We start from the raw sequence: 19,529 nt of genomic DNA on the forward strand, positions 1-19,529 counted from the left end.
ACGTAAATTTATTTATAAAAAAAATGATTATTTTGATGATTTGTGAATATTTTAAAGTTTCCAATGTTGTAATTACTACATGACTGAGCAACTATATAGAAGATCGTATAGTTTGAATGCAAAAAAGAATGATCAAAACCACGAGGAAACCAACCAAATAAATCACAACTCCAATAAAAAAGAATGATGAACCACGAGGAAAACAACTAAGTTTGAGAAATAAACAATAATTCAAGCAATGTAGCATCAATATCAAAACTTATTTTATTGGTTAAGTGATATTATCTCATTTAAATGGTATTACGGTGATTCCTAATATATGTTTTAACTTCATTTAAAGTATTTGGGTTTTAATAATCATAATTTAGGGTAATTTTTGAAAATTTAGATGTTTTGTTATAAGAAAATGTTGATTTGTTGATGATGAGAATGATGTGTTATAGATTATGTTATTTTCACCGATGCTGAAATTATGAAAATTAATACAATTAGTTATTAATAATGATGATAAATCAAATTATTTATAAAACTACTCTATTTGATTAATGTAATCGATAACTTCTTTAAACAGTAATTTGATCAATTGAAAAAACTGAGTTGATGTAATGGATGAACAATAATTTAGATAAGCAATATAAATATTGAACATGTAAAGATAAAATATACCATAGTGTCTGTCAAGTTATGGTTTGTACTATTACAGCTTGTTATTGAAAGAAGATACATTTATGTAATTTAAATCACAATTTTAAAAACAAAAGAAAAATTTAGAAAATGTAAGTATATTATTTATGCAATTAACTTATGTAGCCATCTACAAAATCCTTTAATCGGTACATTATAATAGTAACAACATTTGCCCACTTCCCTTTCTTTCTCCATCTGGGTCATGACCTTCAATGCTGCCTTCACATTTCCCTCCATGCAATATCCATCCATCAAAGTATTATACGTTATATGATTAGGTTCGACACCGACGTTGAGCATTTCACCAAGTAATTTTTCCGCCTTACTCGATTCATTGTCTTTGCAACATCCATCTATTAAGATGTTATATGTTATAACATCAGCTTTCAGGCCATAGGTCAGCATTTCATTAAGAAGATCCTTTGCAGCTCTCCCGTTCTGGTTCCTGCACAGACCTGCAATTAAGGTATTATAGGTTGAAACATTTGGAATAATCCCTTCTTCTAGCATCGATTTATGCAGAGCAAATGCGTCTTCCACCATCCCGTCTTTGCAGAATGCATCAATCAATCAATGTATTAAATGTTATTGCACTGGGTACCAAATCTTGCTTAGCTATATCATCAAAGAGTTTTCTTGCTTCGCACGTCATCAGAGAGAGTGAAAAATAGAAGAAACTGTATGTTTCTCGTTCTTCACAAATTTATCCAAAAGGACCTGACTTTTGAGTACCTTTTTGAATTTGCTAGAAGATGTAAATTTTTGGCAGTAGTTTCAAGACCATATGAAATTCTGAACTCTTTCTGAGACCACTGAAAGAACCTTAAAACAAGCTCTGAATCAACCCCCGCATTGAACAATTGGTCAATGAATATTGCAGGTTTAGTTGTTCTAAAACTGGGTCTGAGCTCTGACCAGTGTTGTTTACTCAACAGCTCTGAAATTGTAGATATGTTCAACGACTGAAAGGCTAAACCTGTGAGTTAAAAAAGAATATAGAGCACAAGATGGATAACTAAATTATATGCTGATGAGGAGAGATATTGAGTAGTTAATGATATTGAGTAATTAATGATATTGTCAGTTATAGAGTTGATGGAAACATGAGAGCCCAGTCAAAAGAAAACATATCAAGCAGATAAAATTTTGATGTAATAATAGCAATAAAAAAATATGAAGGTTTAAAAAAAATAATCAAATCCTAAGCATCACAAGGATTATTTACTATTTTATAGATATATGTTGAAGCACAGTTACAACTTATGGATGGAAAAAGTTTTCTTACCTTTAACAGATCCAGTAAATTTGTCTATAACCATTGCTCACTGAATCCTTCCCTTGAAGGTCAGTTAATAAATACTAGAGATCGTCATTGATGGCAAACATAAACTGCAATGAGTTGTGTTTGTATTAGAAACAGAATAATACATCAGACAGAACTAATAAAAAAACCACAGTTAATTGGTATATATCGTCAGAGCAAATCAAATTATGCATATTTTTTATTCACTAGAAATGATTGAATTTGTTTTCGATGATCAGTGTTTCATTAATGTTTTCTTGTTTAATGGTTTAGTACACTTTGTATAGTTCAACCTTTATCAGTATTGCCAAGGTTGTCAAACACCATAATTTACATAAACTCGTAACTAAAAGTAAAGGAAATTACATCATACTGTGTCATACACGTATAACACACCATCAATAATATGGCATTGAGGTTATATAATAATTTAAAGCCCATTACTCATGCAACAAAACACAGATTATATCTCATAATCGTTTAAAGACGCAATATAAAACCAAAATTGTACCAAAAACAACAATACGTGAATGGAGGAGAATGACATAACATAGCAAAAAGAAAAAAATAGAAAATATAAATTATTATAGCATCACACAACAAATGAAAGAAGATAAATTTAGAAAATTATATCAGAGCACACACACCCAAGAGGATGAAATTGTGAACAGTCTGCAGTGGCTTGGTACCGAGAATGGGTAGTTTTCAACATCGCCCCTAGCTGCTTTGAGGAACAAAGCAATTGTGTGCCCTAGATTTTTTCTGATTTAGGTGCCTCAAAACGGAACTACAGGGTGTTTTGGACAACAAAAAATGATGCCCATAATTTATAAGCCAAGCACACAAGTTGTTGAATATAACAAAAGAACTTTTTCCATAACAAAAATGGTTAGTAACCAGAGTTTTCTTTTCCTACATGCCGGCCCAGAGTTTTTTTTTTTTGTAAAATTACGTGACTAACCTTGCGTTATGTGTGATTCGGTGTGCACGAGAAAGAAACACTGTCATACCTCATTTTCAAACAGGAGCCATAACTAAACTCACCCATGACTATGAATTTCTCTATTTTCGCTTCGATCACTTGCTGCGGCAGACTCGAATTCTGAGGGAGTTATGCTATTAGTATTGTTAGGATTTAGGGTTGGGTCGCGGGTTCAAATATCCAAAGTAACCAGAGTCCAGGTCCAGTTTTTTATTTTAATGGGTAAAGTGACGAGATAAGCAGCTACGCCGAAGCGTGAACGGCATGGCGGAGAAAGCGGCGGCACCACCACCGTCGAAGCCTCTGACATCTCAAGAGTGGGAAACCCTAATCGAGGACTTCCAGAATGGCGTCCAGCACAAATGGACCTCTCTGGATCCTCTCTTCGATCTTCTCCTCTCCTCTCTTCTCCGCAAGGACTTCCCTCTCTTTCTCAAGCTCCAACTCCTTGTCTTCCTCGACGAATTCTCCCTCTCCTTCCTCACCTCCCACCACCATCTTCATCGCCTCGTCGAAGCGCTCAAAGCCGTTGTCCAAGCGCCGCTCGACGTTGCCGCTTCCGCCTTCAAAGACCAGTTCATGGTCTCCGCTACCTCGATTCTCATCTGCACATCGGAAAACGTTGCCGTCGAGGCCGAAACGGAGACTAACCTGGTCGAGCTGCTGCTGACAGTTGTAAACCGTCCTAATTTCGGTTCGGACCGGCAAACGCGCGGCGTGGCGTGCGAATGCCTGAGGGAACTGGAGCGATGGAAACCGGGATTGCTCTCCGATGTGGTTGGACACCTGTGGAGTTTGTGCCAGAGCGAGCGAACTCACGCTTCGCAGTCTTACCTCTTGCTCTTCACATCGGTGATTCACAGCATCGTCGCTCGGAAACTCAGCGTTTCGATTCTCAACACATCGGTTCCGATGATCCCTTTCTACGCGCCGAACTGTGTGACGGATTCGGGTTCAGGTTCGGAGTCAGGTTCGGGATTGAATGTGAAGGAGTTGAGGAGGGCGTTGTCATTTTTGCTGGAGTGGCCGCATGTGATGACTCCTTGCGGGATTATGGAGTTTGTGTCTATGATAATTCCCGTGGCTTTGGCATTGGAATTGCAACCTTCCATGCTGAAGGTGCAGGTGTTCGGGATGATTCATTCCTTTGACCCTGTTCTGTGCCATGCTGTTTTGAGAATGTATGTGCATTTCTTGGAGGCCTTTGAAGGTCAAGAGGGAGAGGTTTCTCGCAGGATCTTGTTGATTTCGAGAGAATCTCAGCATTTTTTGGTGTTTCGCTTGTTGGCTATCCACTGGTTGTTGGGTCTCAATCAGTTCATTTTCGAGAAGACGAAGCCCACCATCGAATTGTGCTCCACTTTTTATCCCGCTTTGTTTGATCCTCTGGCTTTGAAAGCCTTGAAGCTTGACCTTCTTGCGTTTTCCTCGGTTTGTGCTAATGTGTTGAGGCAGAAAAGTGGTTCTGATGAGTTGATTGATCCAGTGAAGCTGTTTGAAAATGGTCTTGTTTGTGTCTCTTCTTTCAAATGGCTTCCTCCCACGAGCACCGAGACTGCTGTTGCATTCCGCACCTTCCATAAGTTTCTGATTGCTTCTTCTTCTCATTCTGACAACGATCCTTCCACCGCCAGAAATCTGTTGGACTCTGCCATTTTTCGCACTTTGCAGGTGCTAATGATGTTTCTATTTTAGAAGTTGCGTTCTAGTTATAGGGCCCCGTGTATGTTAGTAACTGAAAAGTTCAGATTCCGTGGTTAATTGCTGATGCTGACTCATTTCTTTTATCACTGCTGTGGTTTAGGCATGATGTATTCAAGTTTCTTTGTTTTGTTTTCCAGGGGTTTCTTGTGAACATGATGTTGGAAAGTAGAAGATTGGTTCCTGTTGTCGTAGCATTTGTTGACCGGTTACTCTCTTGTCAAAAGCATTCTTGGTTGGGTGAGTGCTTACTTCAGAAATTTGATGAGCACTTGCTTCCCAAAGTGATAATGGATTATAAGTTGGTTTATTGCTTCCCAATATTTGATAGAATTGCTGAAAATCAGACTATACCCCCTCGTGGATTGTTAGAGCTGCTTACGAATTTCATGATTTTCCTTGTGGAGAAACATGGCCCAGATACAGGGATGAAATCTTGGTCCCAGGGAAGCAGAGCTCTTGCAATTTGCCGAACTATGCTTATGCGCCATCATAGCTCTAGATTGTTCCTTAGATTGTCTCGGCTGCTTGCATTTACATGTCTATGTTTTCCTGATCTGGAGGTCCGTGATAATTCAAGGTATTGCATGGTGCTGCCTTTGACATAACATATTTTCTAATTTTGTCCTCTGGCTTATGAATTATATCTTGAAATTGAAGATAACTGGAAGGTTTAGAGGGTCTGTAAAAGTTATTGCCTGCCTGTGCTGATGTACGGTATTTTTCAGGATTTACTTGCGTATGCTGGTCTGTATTCCAGGGAAGAAGCTTAGAGACATCCTGAACCTCGGGGACATGATCCTTGGAATTTCGCCATCTTCACATCCAACCTCATTTTTTAACGTTCAGTCTCCTCGACCTTCTCAGAAATTCAAGTCATTTAAAAACTTATCATCCTGCATTCACCTTGAGCGTTTGCGCCCATTGCTAGTCAAACAATTTTGGTCTCTGTCGTTGTCAAATTTAGTTGTTAGTAACGCCAATCCCACTTATCTGGAGAGCATCAGAGATTTCAAAGCTCCTGGTGAGGAAAAGGAAATTTCTGACAGTTCCAATACACAGATCATTCCTGAAACTAGAAGGATAAATCAGCCACAAGAGCCACTCCGTGTTATGGATTCTAAAGTCGCAGAAATTTTGAATACATTAAGGAAGTATTTTTCCTGCATTCCCGACTTCAGATATATGCCAGGTCTCAAAGTCAGAATATCATGCAGTTTGAGATTTGAATCTGATACTTTTAATCGCATGTTGGGAATTGATAAAACTGTCCCATCCTCGGAAGAGATAGACACACTTCCAGCTATATATGCTACGGTGTTAAATTTCTCGTCATCTGCACCATATGGATCAATTCCATCCTGTCGTATACCTTTTCTTCTTGGTGAACCTTACAATAAAGATTCCGCATCTCAAAATGTCTCCCTAAGTATTGTTCCTGTTGGTGTCAATGATTCCAGAGAAGAGGAAAAATATAGAGCTACTGTTGTAGTTGATTTGGAACCCAGGGAACCCACACCAGGTATAGTTGATGTTCACATTGAAACAAATGCAGAAAATGGTCAAATCATCCAAGGTCAACTTCAAGGAATCACAGTAGGCATAGAAGACATGTTTCTCAAGGCTATTGTCCCATCAGATATTCCAGAAGATGAAACACCTCGATACAACTTTAACCTGTTCAATACTTTGTGGGAGGCATGTGGCTCATCCTCCAGCACTGGCCGGGAGACCTTTCAGTTGAAAGGGGGTAAAGGGATTGCTGCCATCGGTGGAACTCAATCTGTCAAGCTTCTTGATGTCCCTGCAGCCTCTTTGATCCAGGCAACTGAGCGCCATTTGGCACGCTTTGTTGTAGGTGTGAGTGGGGAGCCACTTATTGATGCTGTATGGGAAGGGGGAATCATTCAAAATGTCATTTGGGAAGATGCTTCTCCTGATGCTAGTTCTGTTTCTCATCAGGATACAGGTCCACTCCGTCTTACTTACAATGATGAAGAGTATGAGAAGGGGGTTATTAGCAATACTAGGAAAAGAAACCTAGGTTGTTTTCATGTTCTAATATTCCTTCCACCGCGGTTCCATCTCCTTTTCCAAATGGAAGTTGGAGATGTTTCAACTTTAGTTCGTATGCGTACTGATCATTGGCCGAGCTTAGCGTACATTGATGATTATTTAGAAGCTTTGTATCTATCATAAGAGCTCATGTCTCACCTACATGGACGAATGCAGAAAGATGAGTAATCCTGAATCAGCTTGTCGTAATGTATGTTCTTTTATCTTTTGCTTTGCAAAACACAGTTTGTTTATCAGTGGACTGTAGCTATGCTGTACGATAAGAAACCATTTTTGCTTCTATTCATTGTAAGAACCCATATTGGGTGATATTTGTTCTCATGAGACAAATATATAATTGTATCATCAAAATTGTTTTTCCCATGATGACAATTAGAAACAATTTTTCACTTGATATGGAATTACTATTACACTCCAACTTGGTTTTCTATGTGTAATATGCTAGCAAACTGGGCCTTTGGAGGTATAGCATATATTCTTTGTACAAAATAAATGAGTTTGCAGTTCTATAAAAATAAAGCTTTTTAATTCATGAAGCCAAACCCACCTGGTAGAAAAAGGCATTTGTTGTGCTTAAACTCTATTATAGCTTCATATCTTGCAGTTCAAAAAATACAGTCACTTCAGTAATATTATTATTCTATTGGAAAGCTTTAAATCCGCATAGACTGAAACTAGAATTTCTAAGATTGCATTGAAATTCAATGATAACATACAATGTCTCTTGCAGGTTTTGTGAAGTTTTTTTCCAGCCTTTGCAAGGGTCTTCCTCGTTTCAAACTTTGCCTGAAGGTACTCTCTCCTTTTCCCTCTGTTTGATGTTTGTTGCCATTTCTGTTATGCCTTGCACCACTTGTTGCATAAATCGTGCTTTATTTCTTGTACAGGTAGCACACTGTTTGGTAATTTCCTTGCCACAGACATATAATCGACAAAGTTGTGGTTCGTTTCTTCTTAGGGAACAATATCAGAGTTTTTAGATGGCATGGATTTGTTAGTTGTACATGGTCTTGTAACTCTTCTTAATGGTACCAGTATATTTGGGTATGCAAAGGATAGGACAACTCTCCTACAGCATTCCATTCTTTTCCTCCTCTTTTTATATTATCTTTGTTGAGGCTTGAGGGTTGCTTATCCTTCAATCATTTGTACCATTATACTTTTTTTTCTGTAATAAAATTATTTTTTCTGTTCAAAGAAAAATCATTACTTTGAAAGCAGAAGTCGTTGCTGTCTAATATTTCTTCAAATTTTTGTCGCAGACACCAGTACTTCGAAAACACAAGAAACTCTAACCTTGTTCTGTTACTAGTAAGTAATGAATTTTTATTATAACATTGTAAATGTAATTTTTTCAATAAAATTGTTCTTATGCAATGGCATGATATTATTTAATAAGCATCGTTTTAAAACTTAGTCTTTAGTACGGTGTAAAGAAACCTAATCTCTAGCAAAGGATAGGAGATCAATGATACAAAATATTATCTCGTCTCGAGCGACGACATGAATCCAATGGAAGTTTTATACAGACTCCATTTTACTACTCTTCTCTTCGACCCTGAGGCCGTCTTTTAGTATTTTCTATGCATACTGGATTGCAGTCCAGACTTCTCTTTCTTTTATTGGAACCATGTTCTCGGTCATTTCATTTTCTTGTATGCACGCTTTTCCATCCGCTGTTCATTATATATGCAAATTTTAGAAGTAAAGACTTTTGCTAAGAGAACCACCCTGAATTGTGAGCACCGAGTGTTATTCAGAAATTATGACTCGGCAAGATGGGCTGGTGTCATTAGATTCGAATGATAGGGAAAGTGAGGTAAAAAAGGCACTTCAGATTCCAAGGACAAGTAATTGTACTCATAAGGAACCCGTTGAAGGTGAGAGAAAATGAAGTATATGGCAAAGTGGATAACAGAAAACTGCAGTAAAATATTTTGTAGTATTTTTTGTCTTCGGAGTGCCTTTGGGAGCTTTCTCTTTTCATAGTCTTTATTAGAAATTTCCTTATGTGCTACTTGCATATCTTGGAATATTGATTGTATTGTTTTGTTTTTTACGTAATAAAATTTATTTGTGATTTTCACTAAACCCATTTTATGTCCATTACTGTTAGTTTTTTAAGATCAAACACCGTGCTGGCCAAATCACAATGGTCACTGATCTTGAAGTGGCACACAATACTCATGCTGTTATTGAACCCTCTCCGTATTCAATTGTCACTGTTACAATTATCAGTTAAGAACATAATTATAAAGCACATATAAACACTATAGCAAATGAAAATATCCCAGAAGTTATTTATCTCTTAGCACTTATTGACAACACACAGACCCTGTATCAACGCGAGTTAAAAGATATATCTCCCAGCTCTCAAAGCAGTGACTTAAAACTGGCTGCTGCAGCTGCACGCATTGCCCGAATCTTTTCTTCAGCAGCTTTCTTCAAAGGAATCACTCTGAAACATAAATAGGAACCACATCAACAAGCATTTTGTAAACACCGGATCTGATAAGAAAAAAAAAAAGAAACCGAAATGCGACAAGCATGTCTTGATTCCTTCGTCTTTATACCTATTTGTCATAAAGAAACTGAGCTGCATTAAAATATATTTCCCACCCTATGCCATCATCCTTGGAAGAGAAGGTAGAATGTCAAGAGGGTTAGCAGATAGTAAAGGTTGTAGGGTCAAAGCCAAGAGGGTTGGACTTATGACATTTATGGGTGCTATTATTATCTGTGTAATAAAAATCCAGTTTCCTTGTTTGAATAATGCTTTGACTTGTAGGTAGAAAAAATTGTAGCTGATGCCATGCAGAATTATCTCCTTTTTTAACACCCTTCTACAAGTTCATGGAGCACGTTCATCCAAGATTGTTAAGTTATATTAATCTTATCCAATATCTATTTCCCATCGATTCATTACATCTTTTGTTATTCATTACATCTTATATAAATCATCATTTTATATATTTAATTAAAATAAAAAAAATTATAAAACTCAAAATTACATTGACTTTCAAGATTATCTAGTAGCCCAATGGATAATCAAGCATCCCAGCTTGATATTAATAATTTGATTCTCAGTATAATGTTCTGTTTCTTGATGTTGTAATTCTAGGAAAGAACCCTGGTAAAGCGCAAGAAGTTGGTGGAGAGAATTCTAAAGCGTGACCAAAATTGACGTAAAAGGATGGTTAAAACCATTTAGACGTACTTATTTTTGTAAGGTATTCTCAATTTGGTCTTCTTTTTTTAAACCTTTTCAATTGAGTTCTTATAACTACTAATTTCAAACAAATTAACCCATGCCGTTAAAAATCATTAACTGTGTTAAAATTGTGCAGAGATGGGTAGATGACGTGGTTAAAATTCTCCTTTTGAGATGTTAAAATTGTGCAGAGGTATTCAAATTGTGCAGAGGTGTTCAAATTTTTCCCATTCTCCTCTGCACAATTTTAACACCGTTAACAATTTTTAACGGCAGGGGCTAATTTGTTTCAAATTAACACTTATAAAGACTCAATTAGGAAGGTTTAAAAGAAAGGGACCAAATTGGAAATACCATACGAAAATAAGAATGTCTAAATGGTTTTAACCTAAAAGGATAGATCATTATGCATCTTTCGTTTTGATCAGCTGTTGCACGTAGAATTGCTCTTGCCAGTGGGTAAAATTCAGATTGCTCACAAGAAAATAAGGTTTGACGACTTAGTGGGTGATCCGTTTCATTTTCTTGAAAATATGGTTTTTCTGTATACCTTGAAAATTATGACACTGCTGATCTACCATGTTAGAAGGGTTCAGAAGATATTGCTGTTTTAAAATTTTTAGTGTTAATGATGATTTTTGCAATTTGAAACTTAATTTTGAAACTTTGTATTGTCAAATATTCACTAGTTTTTCAAGCATCTCCTTATCACTTTCATCTTAAGAAGCTGTGTTTACTTCCAATTTAGGATGAATTTAGTTAAAAATCTCTAAAATCTCATAAAATGGTTTATTTTTTTAATCTTGAAGAGACATCAATACAGACACTTCAAATAGGTAACATAAGAGAGGACTTCCGACCTTTATTAGTAATGCTATTGTCGTTAAAAGTATAGTCTCTAAGAAAAAGTAATAAATGCATTAACAAACTAATTAAAAGTATAGTCTCTAAGGTTTACATAATTTTCTTCAAACATCTTACTTGCCAAAAAGACTAATTTAAAAATATGTTTAAATTATTGAAATATAGATCTATTTAGGAATAAAAAAATACATGTACAAGAATAAAATTTGCAATATACAGTTGATATTTTAAAGGTTTAATACATCATTTGGTCCCTTCTTATGGTGGTTTGGTTCAAAATAGCCTCATCTTTGAAAAAAGTGCACTAAGGTCCTATATTTCATTAAAAATTGTTCAATATCGTCCTTTTGGCAGACGACGTTAAAATAATAACGGTGCAGATGCTAGCGTGGCCAAACGTTGATGAGCTGTTAAATTGAAGCTTAGATGCTAGCGTGGCCAAACGTTGATGAGCTGTTAAATTGAAGCTTACGTGACACTGTGAAGAGGTTGCACTGTGTAAATGTTTAAAAATAAAATAAAATGATGTAAGGTAGGTGGTAGGTTTAAGTCTGGGTTAAAGAAAATTACCCTTATATAAGAGCGATTTCGACATTTATGGGTTCAACATTGTAGTGAAAATGGTGTTCTAATCAGTGTTGTTACCATTACTGCAGAACGAAATGTGCCGCCACCAAACCCTGAGACCACCATGCCGTCGTCACCATCATCAACACAAACCTACGATTCGAAGCAGAGAAAAACAACAAAAAACCCAGAAATCAAACCCTAGCCACCATGAAACCCTAAATCGTGTCGCCAGTAATTAGGGTAAAATCTCCACCATGCGTTGCCCCTAACCACCATTAAGCAAGAACTGAATCGAAATCCCTAACTTGCAAACCAGAAATTCCAACCCAAATATGAGTAAGAAAATCGCAATCGCAACACCTAGAAACCCAATTCACCCTTGCAACAAACCATAAACATACATAATCACTACCCAAATCGCAGAAACCCTAGTTCGCAAGTAGCATCCATGGGCACCAACCTGTAAATTGCACAGGCCATAAATGCATAAATAATGTGAAGGTGAAGCTCAATGTTAACGTTCAGGTGTTTATATGTAATGTTAAATTTAGTTTCCCCTTTGGTCAAAAAATGTGCAATGTGGTCCCCTTTTCAATTTAAAACTGTGTACTTTGGTCCCAAATGGATATCGGCGAAAAAAACATGATAGATATCCGACTTAGTTTCCACCATTAGTTTCCACCTCCATTCCACCATCTTTGTCCACCTCTACTCCACCATCCACATCCTCTCCCCCATTAGTTTCCACCTCCAGTCCATCATCTTTGTCCACCTCCACTCCACCATCCACTTCCTCTCCACCATCACTCTCCACCTTCACTCCACCCTCTATTTCTACCTCAAACCCTAACCCCCGAATCCAACAATAAGAACATCAAGTAAGTAGGCTAGAGTTAGCAACGCTTACCTTATGTACATACGCTCTTCAAATTTGACCTTCAATGAATCACCACGCCATAGTGATTACAAGATCAGTTTCACCAAATTGTTAAACCCAAAAATTGCAATAAAATTCTTAAACCCTAACCCCCAAATACCCAGAAATTCACAAGATCATCGTCAATCGAAGAAAATATCTATATTTAACACAAAATCAAATTAAACCATAACCCCCAAATAACACAACAAGAACATCAGCAGCAGAATCAACAACAATCACCAGTTTTACAACAACGAAAAATCCAAAAATGGCTTAATCAAGATAAGGGTTTTTTACTTTAACCCACACTTAAACTATTTTTCGTCATTTTAATTTTTTTCTTAAATATTTACATATTAAAATAACTTGACAGAGTCCCATAAGCATCCAAATAAACACCTCAGACAGGTTTTGCGATGCTAACTACTGTGTCGTTAAGATTTTAACGCCATCTACGAAAATGACCATAATGAACAATTTTTAATTAAATATGAGACCTTATAAAACTTTTTTTCAAAAATGGAATGATTTTGACCAAATACCTAAAAAAAGGGACCAAAATATATGTATTAAACCATATTTTAAGTATTTATTATTTGCGAATAGGAGATATTTTAATAATTATTTCTAAACAAGTCGAATATCTTATCATACTAATACTATCTATACTTGTAAGAATTCATTACTTACAAAAATTAAAATTAATTTATATTTTATTAAGTTTAATTTAATTAAAATTATATTTAAATTTTATTTAATTATATTATATATATATATATATTATTTATATTTATTTTAAAAATTTGTAAAATATTTTTTTAAAATACTCACATTATCTATCAATATTTACAAGTTTTAAAATACTTATTTTTTAAATTGAATAATGAATAATGTTTTTTGTTACAGGTCTGGATAAACACTGTCATAGTCTAACCTGACTTATTGTGATTCCTAAATCGAATTGTTGTTTGTTATTTTTCAATATTATTCACATTACAATGAATTTTAATATAATCTCTCTATATATCTTTCTTTATATATATATATATATATATATATATATATATATATTTATTTATTTATTTTAACTCTAAACTCAAAAGATAAAATTTTTAAAAAAAATGTCTATATTTAATAATACTAAAACAAATTCAAAGATATAATCAAACATTACCCATATCAATTTATTTAACACGGATAAAATAAAATAGATTAACCCCTTTGTATGATAGATTAAAGAGGGTGACAAGCAGTTTGATAGTCCCAAGTATATGAAACCTACGTCTACGGAGAATTAAAAATATACACTTATTTACCAGTATTAAATAATTACTATAGAATTAGCCCCTCCCTTTTTCGTCTCTTTGGACCAATGAACCTGCAAAGGCCAGGCCCATCTACTTTGGATATTTGAACCCGCGACCCAACCCTAAATCCTAACAAAGCTAATAGCATAACTCCCTCAGGATTCGGGTCTGCCGCAGCAAGTGATCAAAGCGAAAATAGAGTAATCAGAAGAGAAATTCATCGTCGTTGTGATGGGTGAGTTTAGTTGTGGCTCCCCGTTTGAAAATGAGGTATGATTGTGTTTCTTTCTCGTGCACAACGAATCACACATAACGCAATTTGCAGGTAAGGTTCACGGATCACTTGCACGTGCCGGCAAAGTCAGAGGCCAAACCCCCAAAGTAGCTAAGCAGGACAAAAAGAAGAAGCCACGTGGACGCGCCCACAAGAGGATGCAATACAATCGCCGATTCGTCACCGCCGGTATTTTCTCAAACCCTAATTTTCGTTTCAATTCCCATTTCGTACTATTGAGTGGTATTTTGTGTCTTACGAAAGTAGAAGATGGATAATTGTGCGGTCTCTGACGAGGGGTTCGGTTTATGTTGTTGTAGTGGTGGGATTTGGCAAGAAGAGGGGTCCCAACTCGTCTGAGAAGTGAGGTTGAGGCTTGAAGAATATGTGACTACTTTCTTATTTGATTTATCTTTGTTTTATGTTTTTTTTTTATCATGTTGTGTGAACGGTTCTATTGCTAGCTTATCAAACATCAAGCCAGATTTTTCGAATACAATTTTAATATTCTATCTTAGTTTATTGCTACTTCATGCCGGAAGGAAATCAGTGCTTTTGGGTTGGGCTTTAGCCATCAATCACATTGATGCTCTACAACGAGAGCCTTTGAACTTGTTTTACCTCTTAATTTCTCTGCCTTAAGATTTTTGCACCTATGTGGTAACAAGTTTGAGAATTTTTATCTTGGAATTTGATATCATCTGTTTACATGGTAAATAAGCATGGAGTAACCCTATGATTAGGTAAAAACCCGAGAACTGTGATCGATATTTTTCATACATGCACATCAGCCTCTGTATCTAATTTGATTCACCTCAGCCTTTTCTATTTGGAAATTTGTAAATATGCCTTTTCTATTTAAGCTTTCAGCAGTATAATTGGATGCCTAAAATGTTATGTCTATTGGTGTGTTTCGATTCATATTAAGAAATGTTCTGTAGAGGCCTAAAAAGATGTCTTGGTTATATTGTATTAACGGTTCAATTTTTAAATGAACTGAAAAAAAAAACTATTTTGTAACCCTACGTTCTCTGTTACAACCATTTAACAACTCCAACTAATAATAAAATATTGGGTTAAGTTATTTAATTAAAATGTTAATTAAATTATTAAATAAAAAATTAACGAAAAGTGATTGTAAGATGGGAGTATAAATCTTGAAGGGTGTCATGTGTTACTTCTCAATTCTCAGTGGTTGGTCCGCATGGATGTATGAGATGTCAAAGTGCTAGAAATGGAAACTGGGGAACTTACGTGGGTGTTGGGGTGTGGATTCTCTTTATTGGTTATTTCAAAATCCTTACCTCAATAGAAACCATTAAAGTAAATTATAATAATTATAATATTTTTTTTCTGTTAATGCAGAAACAGAAATATCTTTTACATAGAGGTATTTTGTAACTCCAATGTGTTACTAACAAAATATGTTGCTAACCAAACACATTTTAATTATTCTGGAAATATAAAAATATCCGCACATACTTTATTATTTTAATCAAGCGTCTTTTAAAGTATTTTATAAAGTTATTCCTAATGTTCTACCTAGGAATAAAATTAGATAACTTGAAACAAACACTCTAACGCTTTCTTCCATCATGTGGCCGAACAATTGATGTTTTCTACCCAGGAAGTTGTTCACGTCATAGTTAAAGTTACAGGTCTAAATATAACATTATTTCACCGTTCAAATAAACCTTTCTAACAAAAATCAGTCTTTTTCAATGTAAATGCATGTCAATTCATGCTGTCAAAATCGTAACATTAATGCCAAGTTGCCAACCTTCAACTTTACTACTCGACAAGGTAACGCGGTATAACACTTGTCCAAGAGAGAAAAAGGCCGAAAATAAGATTTGTAAACTTTCTAAATATATATACCAATTCAGTAAATTTTTTTCATGAAACCCAACGCTTACACTAAAAATGAAATTTCTTTCATGTCAAGACATGCTAGAAATATTATATAAATGCCCTTCTATGTCTGGAATAAAACCTTTATCCAACATTTCCATTCTTACAATATCGTAGGTAACTCGATTCGGATTCAAACCTTTTTCCAACATCTCATTAAGAAGCCTGTTTGCATCCTCTAGCTTACCTGTTCTACAAAATCCTTTAATCAGTACATTATAAGTAACAACATTTGCCCACTTCCCTTCTTTCTCCATCTGGGTCCTGACCTTCAATGCCGCCTTCACATTTCCCTCCATGCAATATCCATCCATCAAAGTATTATACGTTATATGATTAGGCTTGACACCGACGTTGAGCATTTCACCAAGTAATTTTTCTGCCTTACTTGATTCATTGTCTTTGCAACATCCATCTATTAAGATGTTATATGTTATAACATCAGCTTTTAGGCCATAGGTCAGCATTTCATTAAGAAGATCCTTTGCAGCTCTCCCGTTCTGGTTCCTGCACAAACCTGCAATTAAGGTATTATAGGTTGAAACATTTGGAATAATCCCTTCTTCTAGCATCGATTTATGCAGAGCAAATGCCTCTTCCACCATCCCGTCTTTGCAGAATGCATCAATCAATGTATTAAATGTTATTGCATTGGGTACCAAACCTTGCTTAGCTATATCATCAAAGAGTTTTCTTGCTTCCCACGTCATCTTCCTCTTACAAAGCCAGTTAATAAGAACATTATAAGTAACAATATTTGGCTTCAAACCTAAGTCATCCATCTTATCCCACAAAGCAATGGCCTCATCTAGCTTCCCGTTATTAGATAAACCATTTATCAGCGAATTATAAGTAACTAAATTAGGTTTTAGTCCCAGTCTTTGCATCTCTTCTAAAGCCTTTTTTGCAGCCAACACATTCTCATCCTTACAAAAACCATCAATAAGAGAATTAAAGGATCTCTCATTTGGGGAAATTTTATTAGCAAGCATTTCCTTCAAAATGGCATCAGCTCTGTACATTTTTCCAGCACTGCCCTTCTTGCAATGCCCATGAATCAGAGTGTTATAAGTAACTACATTTGGAGAAAATCCCCAGGCTTTAATGTCTTCAAGGACATCCTCTGCCTTATTCAACTTACCAGCTTTACAGAGACCATTGATATAAATATTAAATGTTGTCAAGTTAGGCAGAATTCTCCTCTTTACCATTTCCTTGTACACGTATTCCATTTCTCCTGTATCATTCTCCTTCACCAGACCACTCAACAACGAATTGCATGAAATCAGTGATAACTTATATCCATAATCATGAGATTGCCTAAATGTTTCACAGGCAGCACGAATTTGCAAATTTCTTGCATATGCTAGGATCAACATATCAATTATTAGAGCATTTGTATACGGCCGGACACTAACAGACAAGAGAGAGTGGAAAATAGAAGAAACTGTATGTTTCTCGTTCTTCACAAATTTATCCAAAAAGGACCTGACCTTAGAGTACCTTTTTGAATTTGCTAGAAGATGTAAAATTTTGGCAGTAGTTTCAAGACCATATGAAATTCTAAACTCTTTCTGAGACCACTGAAAGAACCTTAAAACAAGCTCTGAATCAACCCCCGCATTGAACAATTGGTCAATGAATATTGCAGGTTTAGTTGTTCTAAAAAGGGGTCTGAGCTCTGACCAGTGTTGTTTACTCAACAGCTCTGAAATTGTAGATATGTTCAACGACTGAAAGGCTAAACCTGTGAGTTAAAAAAGAATATAGAGCACAAGATGGATAACTAAATTATATGCTGATGAGGAGAGATATTGAGTAGTTAATGATATTGAGTAATTAATGATATTGTCAGTTATCAATAGTTGATGGAAACAAAGAGAGCCCAGTCAAAAGAAAACGTCAAGCAGATAAAATTTTGATGTAATAATAACAATAAAAAAATATGAAGGTTTAAAAAAAAATAATCAAATCCTAAGCATCACAAGGATTATTTACTATTTTATAGATATGTTGAAGCACAGTTACAACTTATGGATGGAAAAAGTTTTCTTACCTTTAACAGATCCAGTAAATTTGTCTATAACCATTGCTCACTGAATCCTTCCCTTGAAGGTCAGTTAATAAATACTAGAGATCGTCATTGATGGCAAACATAAACTGCAATGAGTTGTGTTTGTATTAGAAACAGAATAATACGTCAGAACTAATAAAAAAAGCACAGTTAATTGATATATATCGTCAGAGCAAATCAAACTATGCATATTTTTTATTCACTAGAAACGATTGAATTTGTTTTCGATGATCAGTGTTTCATTAATGTTTTCTTGTTTGATGGTTTAGTACACTTTGTATAGTTCAACCTCTCCCGTGTGGAGTCTGTCACCCTCCACGTTACACACTGTCTAGCTATTTACATGCCCTTTTATAGGGTCCAAAAACAGAAGGAAAGAAAAAAAAAAGGAAAAGGGAACGGGAAACCTTGACTTTCGACGCTTCAAACTCTTCGGACGGCCTCTCTTCATTTCGCTTTGAGCAGCACCTTCAGCCCTCCGCCGATTCGATCTCCTCTGCACGTACCCTGGTTTGGCTTCCCTCTCTCTGGGTAAGTGGCACACGAGCACAAGCCAAGCTTCTTTCTCCCTCGTTCTCTTCTTTCTTTCTCGCGTTCTCTAGAACCTTCGCTGCTGGGTTTTCCTTCTCTTCCAAATGAGACGCGCAGTCTGGACCCCTTCAAAGGCAGCAAAGTCATTTGCCAAAACGCACAGCTTAACTTAAACACAGGCCCAAGCCCAAAATCACCCTTTTCATGTAAGGGTGTTTCATCCTTCACCTCCAAGCATTTCATCCTACACCTCCAAACTTTAATAAAATTCCAATTTTAACCCTAATTAAAAATGTATTTTAATTTTTAAAATCTGTTTAATCTTTAAAGGTGGTCAAAGATTCAGTGCAGCAGATTAAATTTCAGAGAGAGAGAGTGTGATCATATTGAATTTGAGAGAGAGTATCGGAATTCACTCTCACAGAACACCATTATCTTTCCCAGCATCCTTCCTCTCACAGCACCATTACCCAGCATCCCTCATCTCCTTTCTCAAGCTTTTTTACTTTCTTTTCTCCTTCTCAAAGACTACAGTCAGAGAACACAACTTAAAATTTATATTTTTCCAGCACAGCAGCCACCACTGTCATCCTCGCAAGCAAGCTTTTTTTTTCTGCAACGGAGGTAAAAAACACTGGACTCACACTGGATTCTTCAGATTTGATTTTTCTTTTGTTGTCTTGTGCACACTCTCATTTTAACATTTTAGTCTCTTCTTTGTTGTGTGTTTCCCAGTGTTTCCCAGACTCGTCTTTTTCTTCCTCCGGTTACAGGTTGGTTTATGTTTTTAATTTTTTTTTTGCTGCTTTTTGCATTTTTCTAGCATGTCTATAGACTAGATAAATAAATTGGATGATTAGAAATTTTTTAGATTTGTCCGATTTCGTTTATCTATCCATGCTTCAGTTATTCGAATTGCGATAGGCATGTATCAGATATGGGAAACCAATACAGCCAGCATCGGCTCTCAATATCCGATGTAGGCTCTATCGGTTTCCCATATCCGATACATGCCTTATTTTTTTTTTTTTAATTTTGTTTTACGATTTTATTTTATTTATTTTTGGTTGTTTTTATTTGAAATGAATTGTTTGATTTAAAATATTTTATTATTTAATT

At 35.7% G+C, this 19,529-nt stretch overlaps 4 protein-coding genes across 8 annotated transcripts; 2 read left to right on the top strand and 2 right to left on the bottom strand.

Moving 5' to 3' along the window:
• Positions 1-650: 650 nt before the first annotated feature.
• On the bottom strand, positions 651-18,289 carry LOC106777550 (pentatricopeptide repeat-containing protein At1g09820-like). Of its 4 annotated transcripts, none has more exons than XM_022787414.1 (3): positions 18,169-18,289; positions 1,973-2,283; positions 651-1,142 (listed from the first exon to the last, which is right to left on the bottom strand). In XM_022787414.1, the coding sequence occupies exons 2-3, from the start codon at positions 2,004-2,006 to the stop codon at positions 790-792; spliced, it is 387 nt and encodes a 128-aa protein (XP_022643135.1). In that variant the 5' UTR covers positions 2,007-2,283; positions 18,169-18,289; the 3' UTR covers positions 651-789. The 4 variants fall into 4 exon arrangements, 2 of the variants coding, with proteins under 2 accessions (XP_022643135.1, XP_022643136.1); XM_022787415.1 differs by lacking the exon at positions 18,169-18,289 and adding an exon at positions 2,638-2,856 and having other exon boundaries at positions 1,973-2,076; XR_002670030.1 differs by lacking the exon at positions 651-1,142 and adding an exon at positions 1,275-1,649.
• Positions 3,020-7,840, top strand: LOC106777547 (AP-5 complex subunit beta-1). The gene is made up of 5 exons (XM_014665152.2): positions 3,020-4,643; positions 4,814-5,253; positions 5,402-6,939; positions 7,480-7,541; positions 7,637-7,840. The coding sequence occupies exons 1-3, from the start codon at positions 3,237-3,239 to the stop codon at positions 6,870-6,872; spliced, it is 3,318 nt and encodes a 1,105-aa protein (XP_014520638.1). The 5' UTR covers positions 3,020-3,236; the 3' UTR covers positions 6,873-6,939; positions 7,480-7,541; positions 7,637-7,840.
• LOC106777549 (40S ribosomal protein S30) lies at positions 13,695-14,507 on the top strand. Its single transcript, XM_014665157.2, has 3 exons — positions 13,695-13,855; positions 13,946-14,083; positions 14,215-14,507. Exons 1-3 carry the CDS (start codon positions 13,852-13,854, stop codon positions 14,259-14,261), a joined length of 189 nt encoding a protein of 62 aa, XP_014520643.1. The 5' UTR covers positions 13,695-13,851; the 3' UTR covers positions 14,262-14,507.
• On the bottom strand, positions 15,768-18,426 carry LOC106777548 (pentatricopeptide repeat-containing protein At1g09820). 2 transcript variants are annotated; one of them, XM_022787413.1, is made up of 3 exons: positions 18,287-18,426; positions 17,862-17,965; positions 15,768-17,513 (listed from the first exon to the last, which is right to left on the bottom strand). In XM_022787413.1, exons 2-3 carry the CDS (start codon positions 17,893-17,895, stop codon positions 15,835-15,837), a joined length of 1,713 nt encoding a protein of 570 aa, XP_022643134.1. In that variant the 5' UTR covers positions 17,896-17,965; positions 18,287-18,426; the 3' UTR covers positions 15,768-15,834. The 2 variants fall into 2 exon arrangements, with proteins under 2 accessions (XP_022643134.1, XP_014520641.1); XM_014665155.2 differs by having other exon boundaries at positions 15,768-17,552.
• Between the last annotated feature and the right edge of the window lie 1,103 nt (positions 18,427-19,529).

Source organism: Vigna radiata, chromosome 11 (assembly GCF_000741045.1).
Source record: "Vigna radiata var. radiata cultivar VC1973A chromosome 11, Vradiata_ver6, whole genome shotgun sequence".
NCBI classification, from domain to species: Eukaryota; Viridiplantae; Streptophyta; class Magnoliopsida; order Fabales; family Fabaceae; genus Vigna; species Vigna radiata.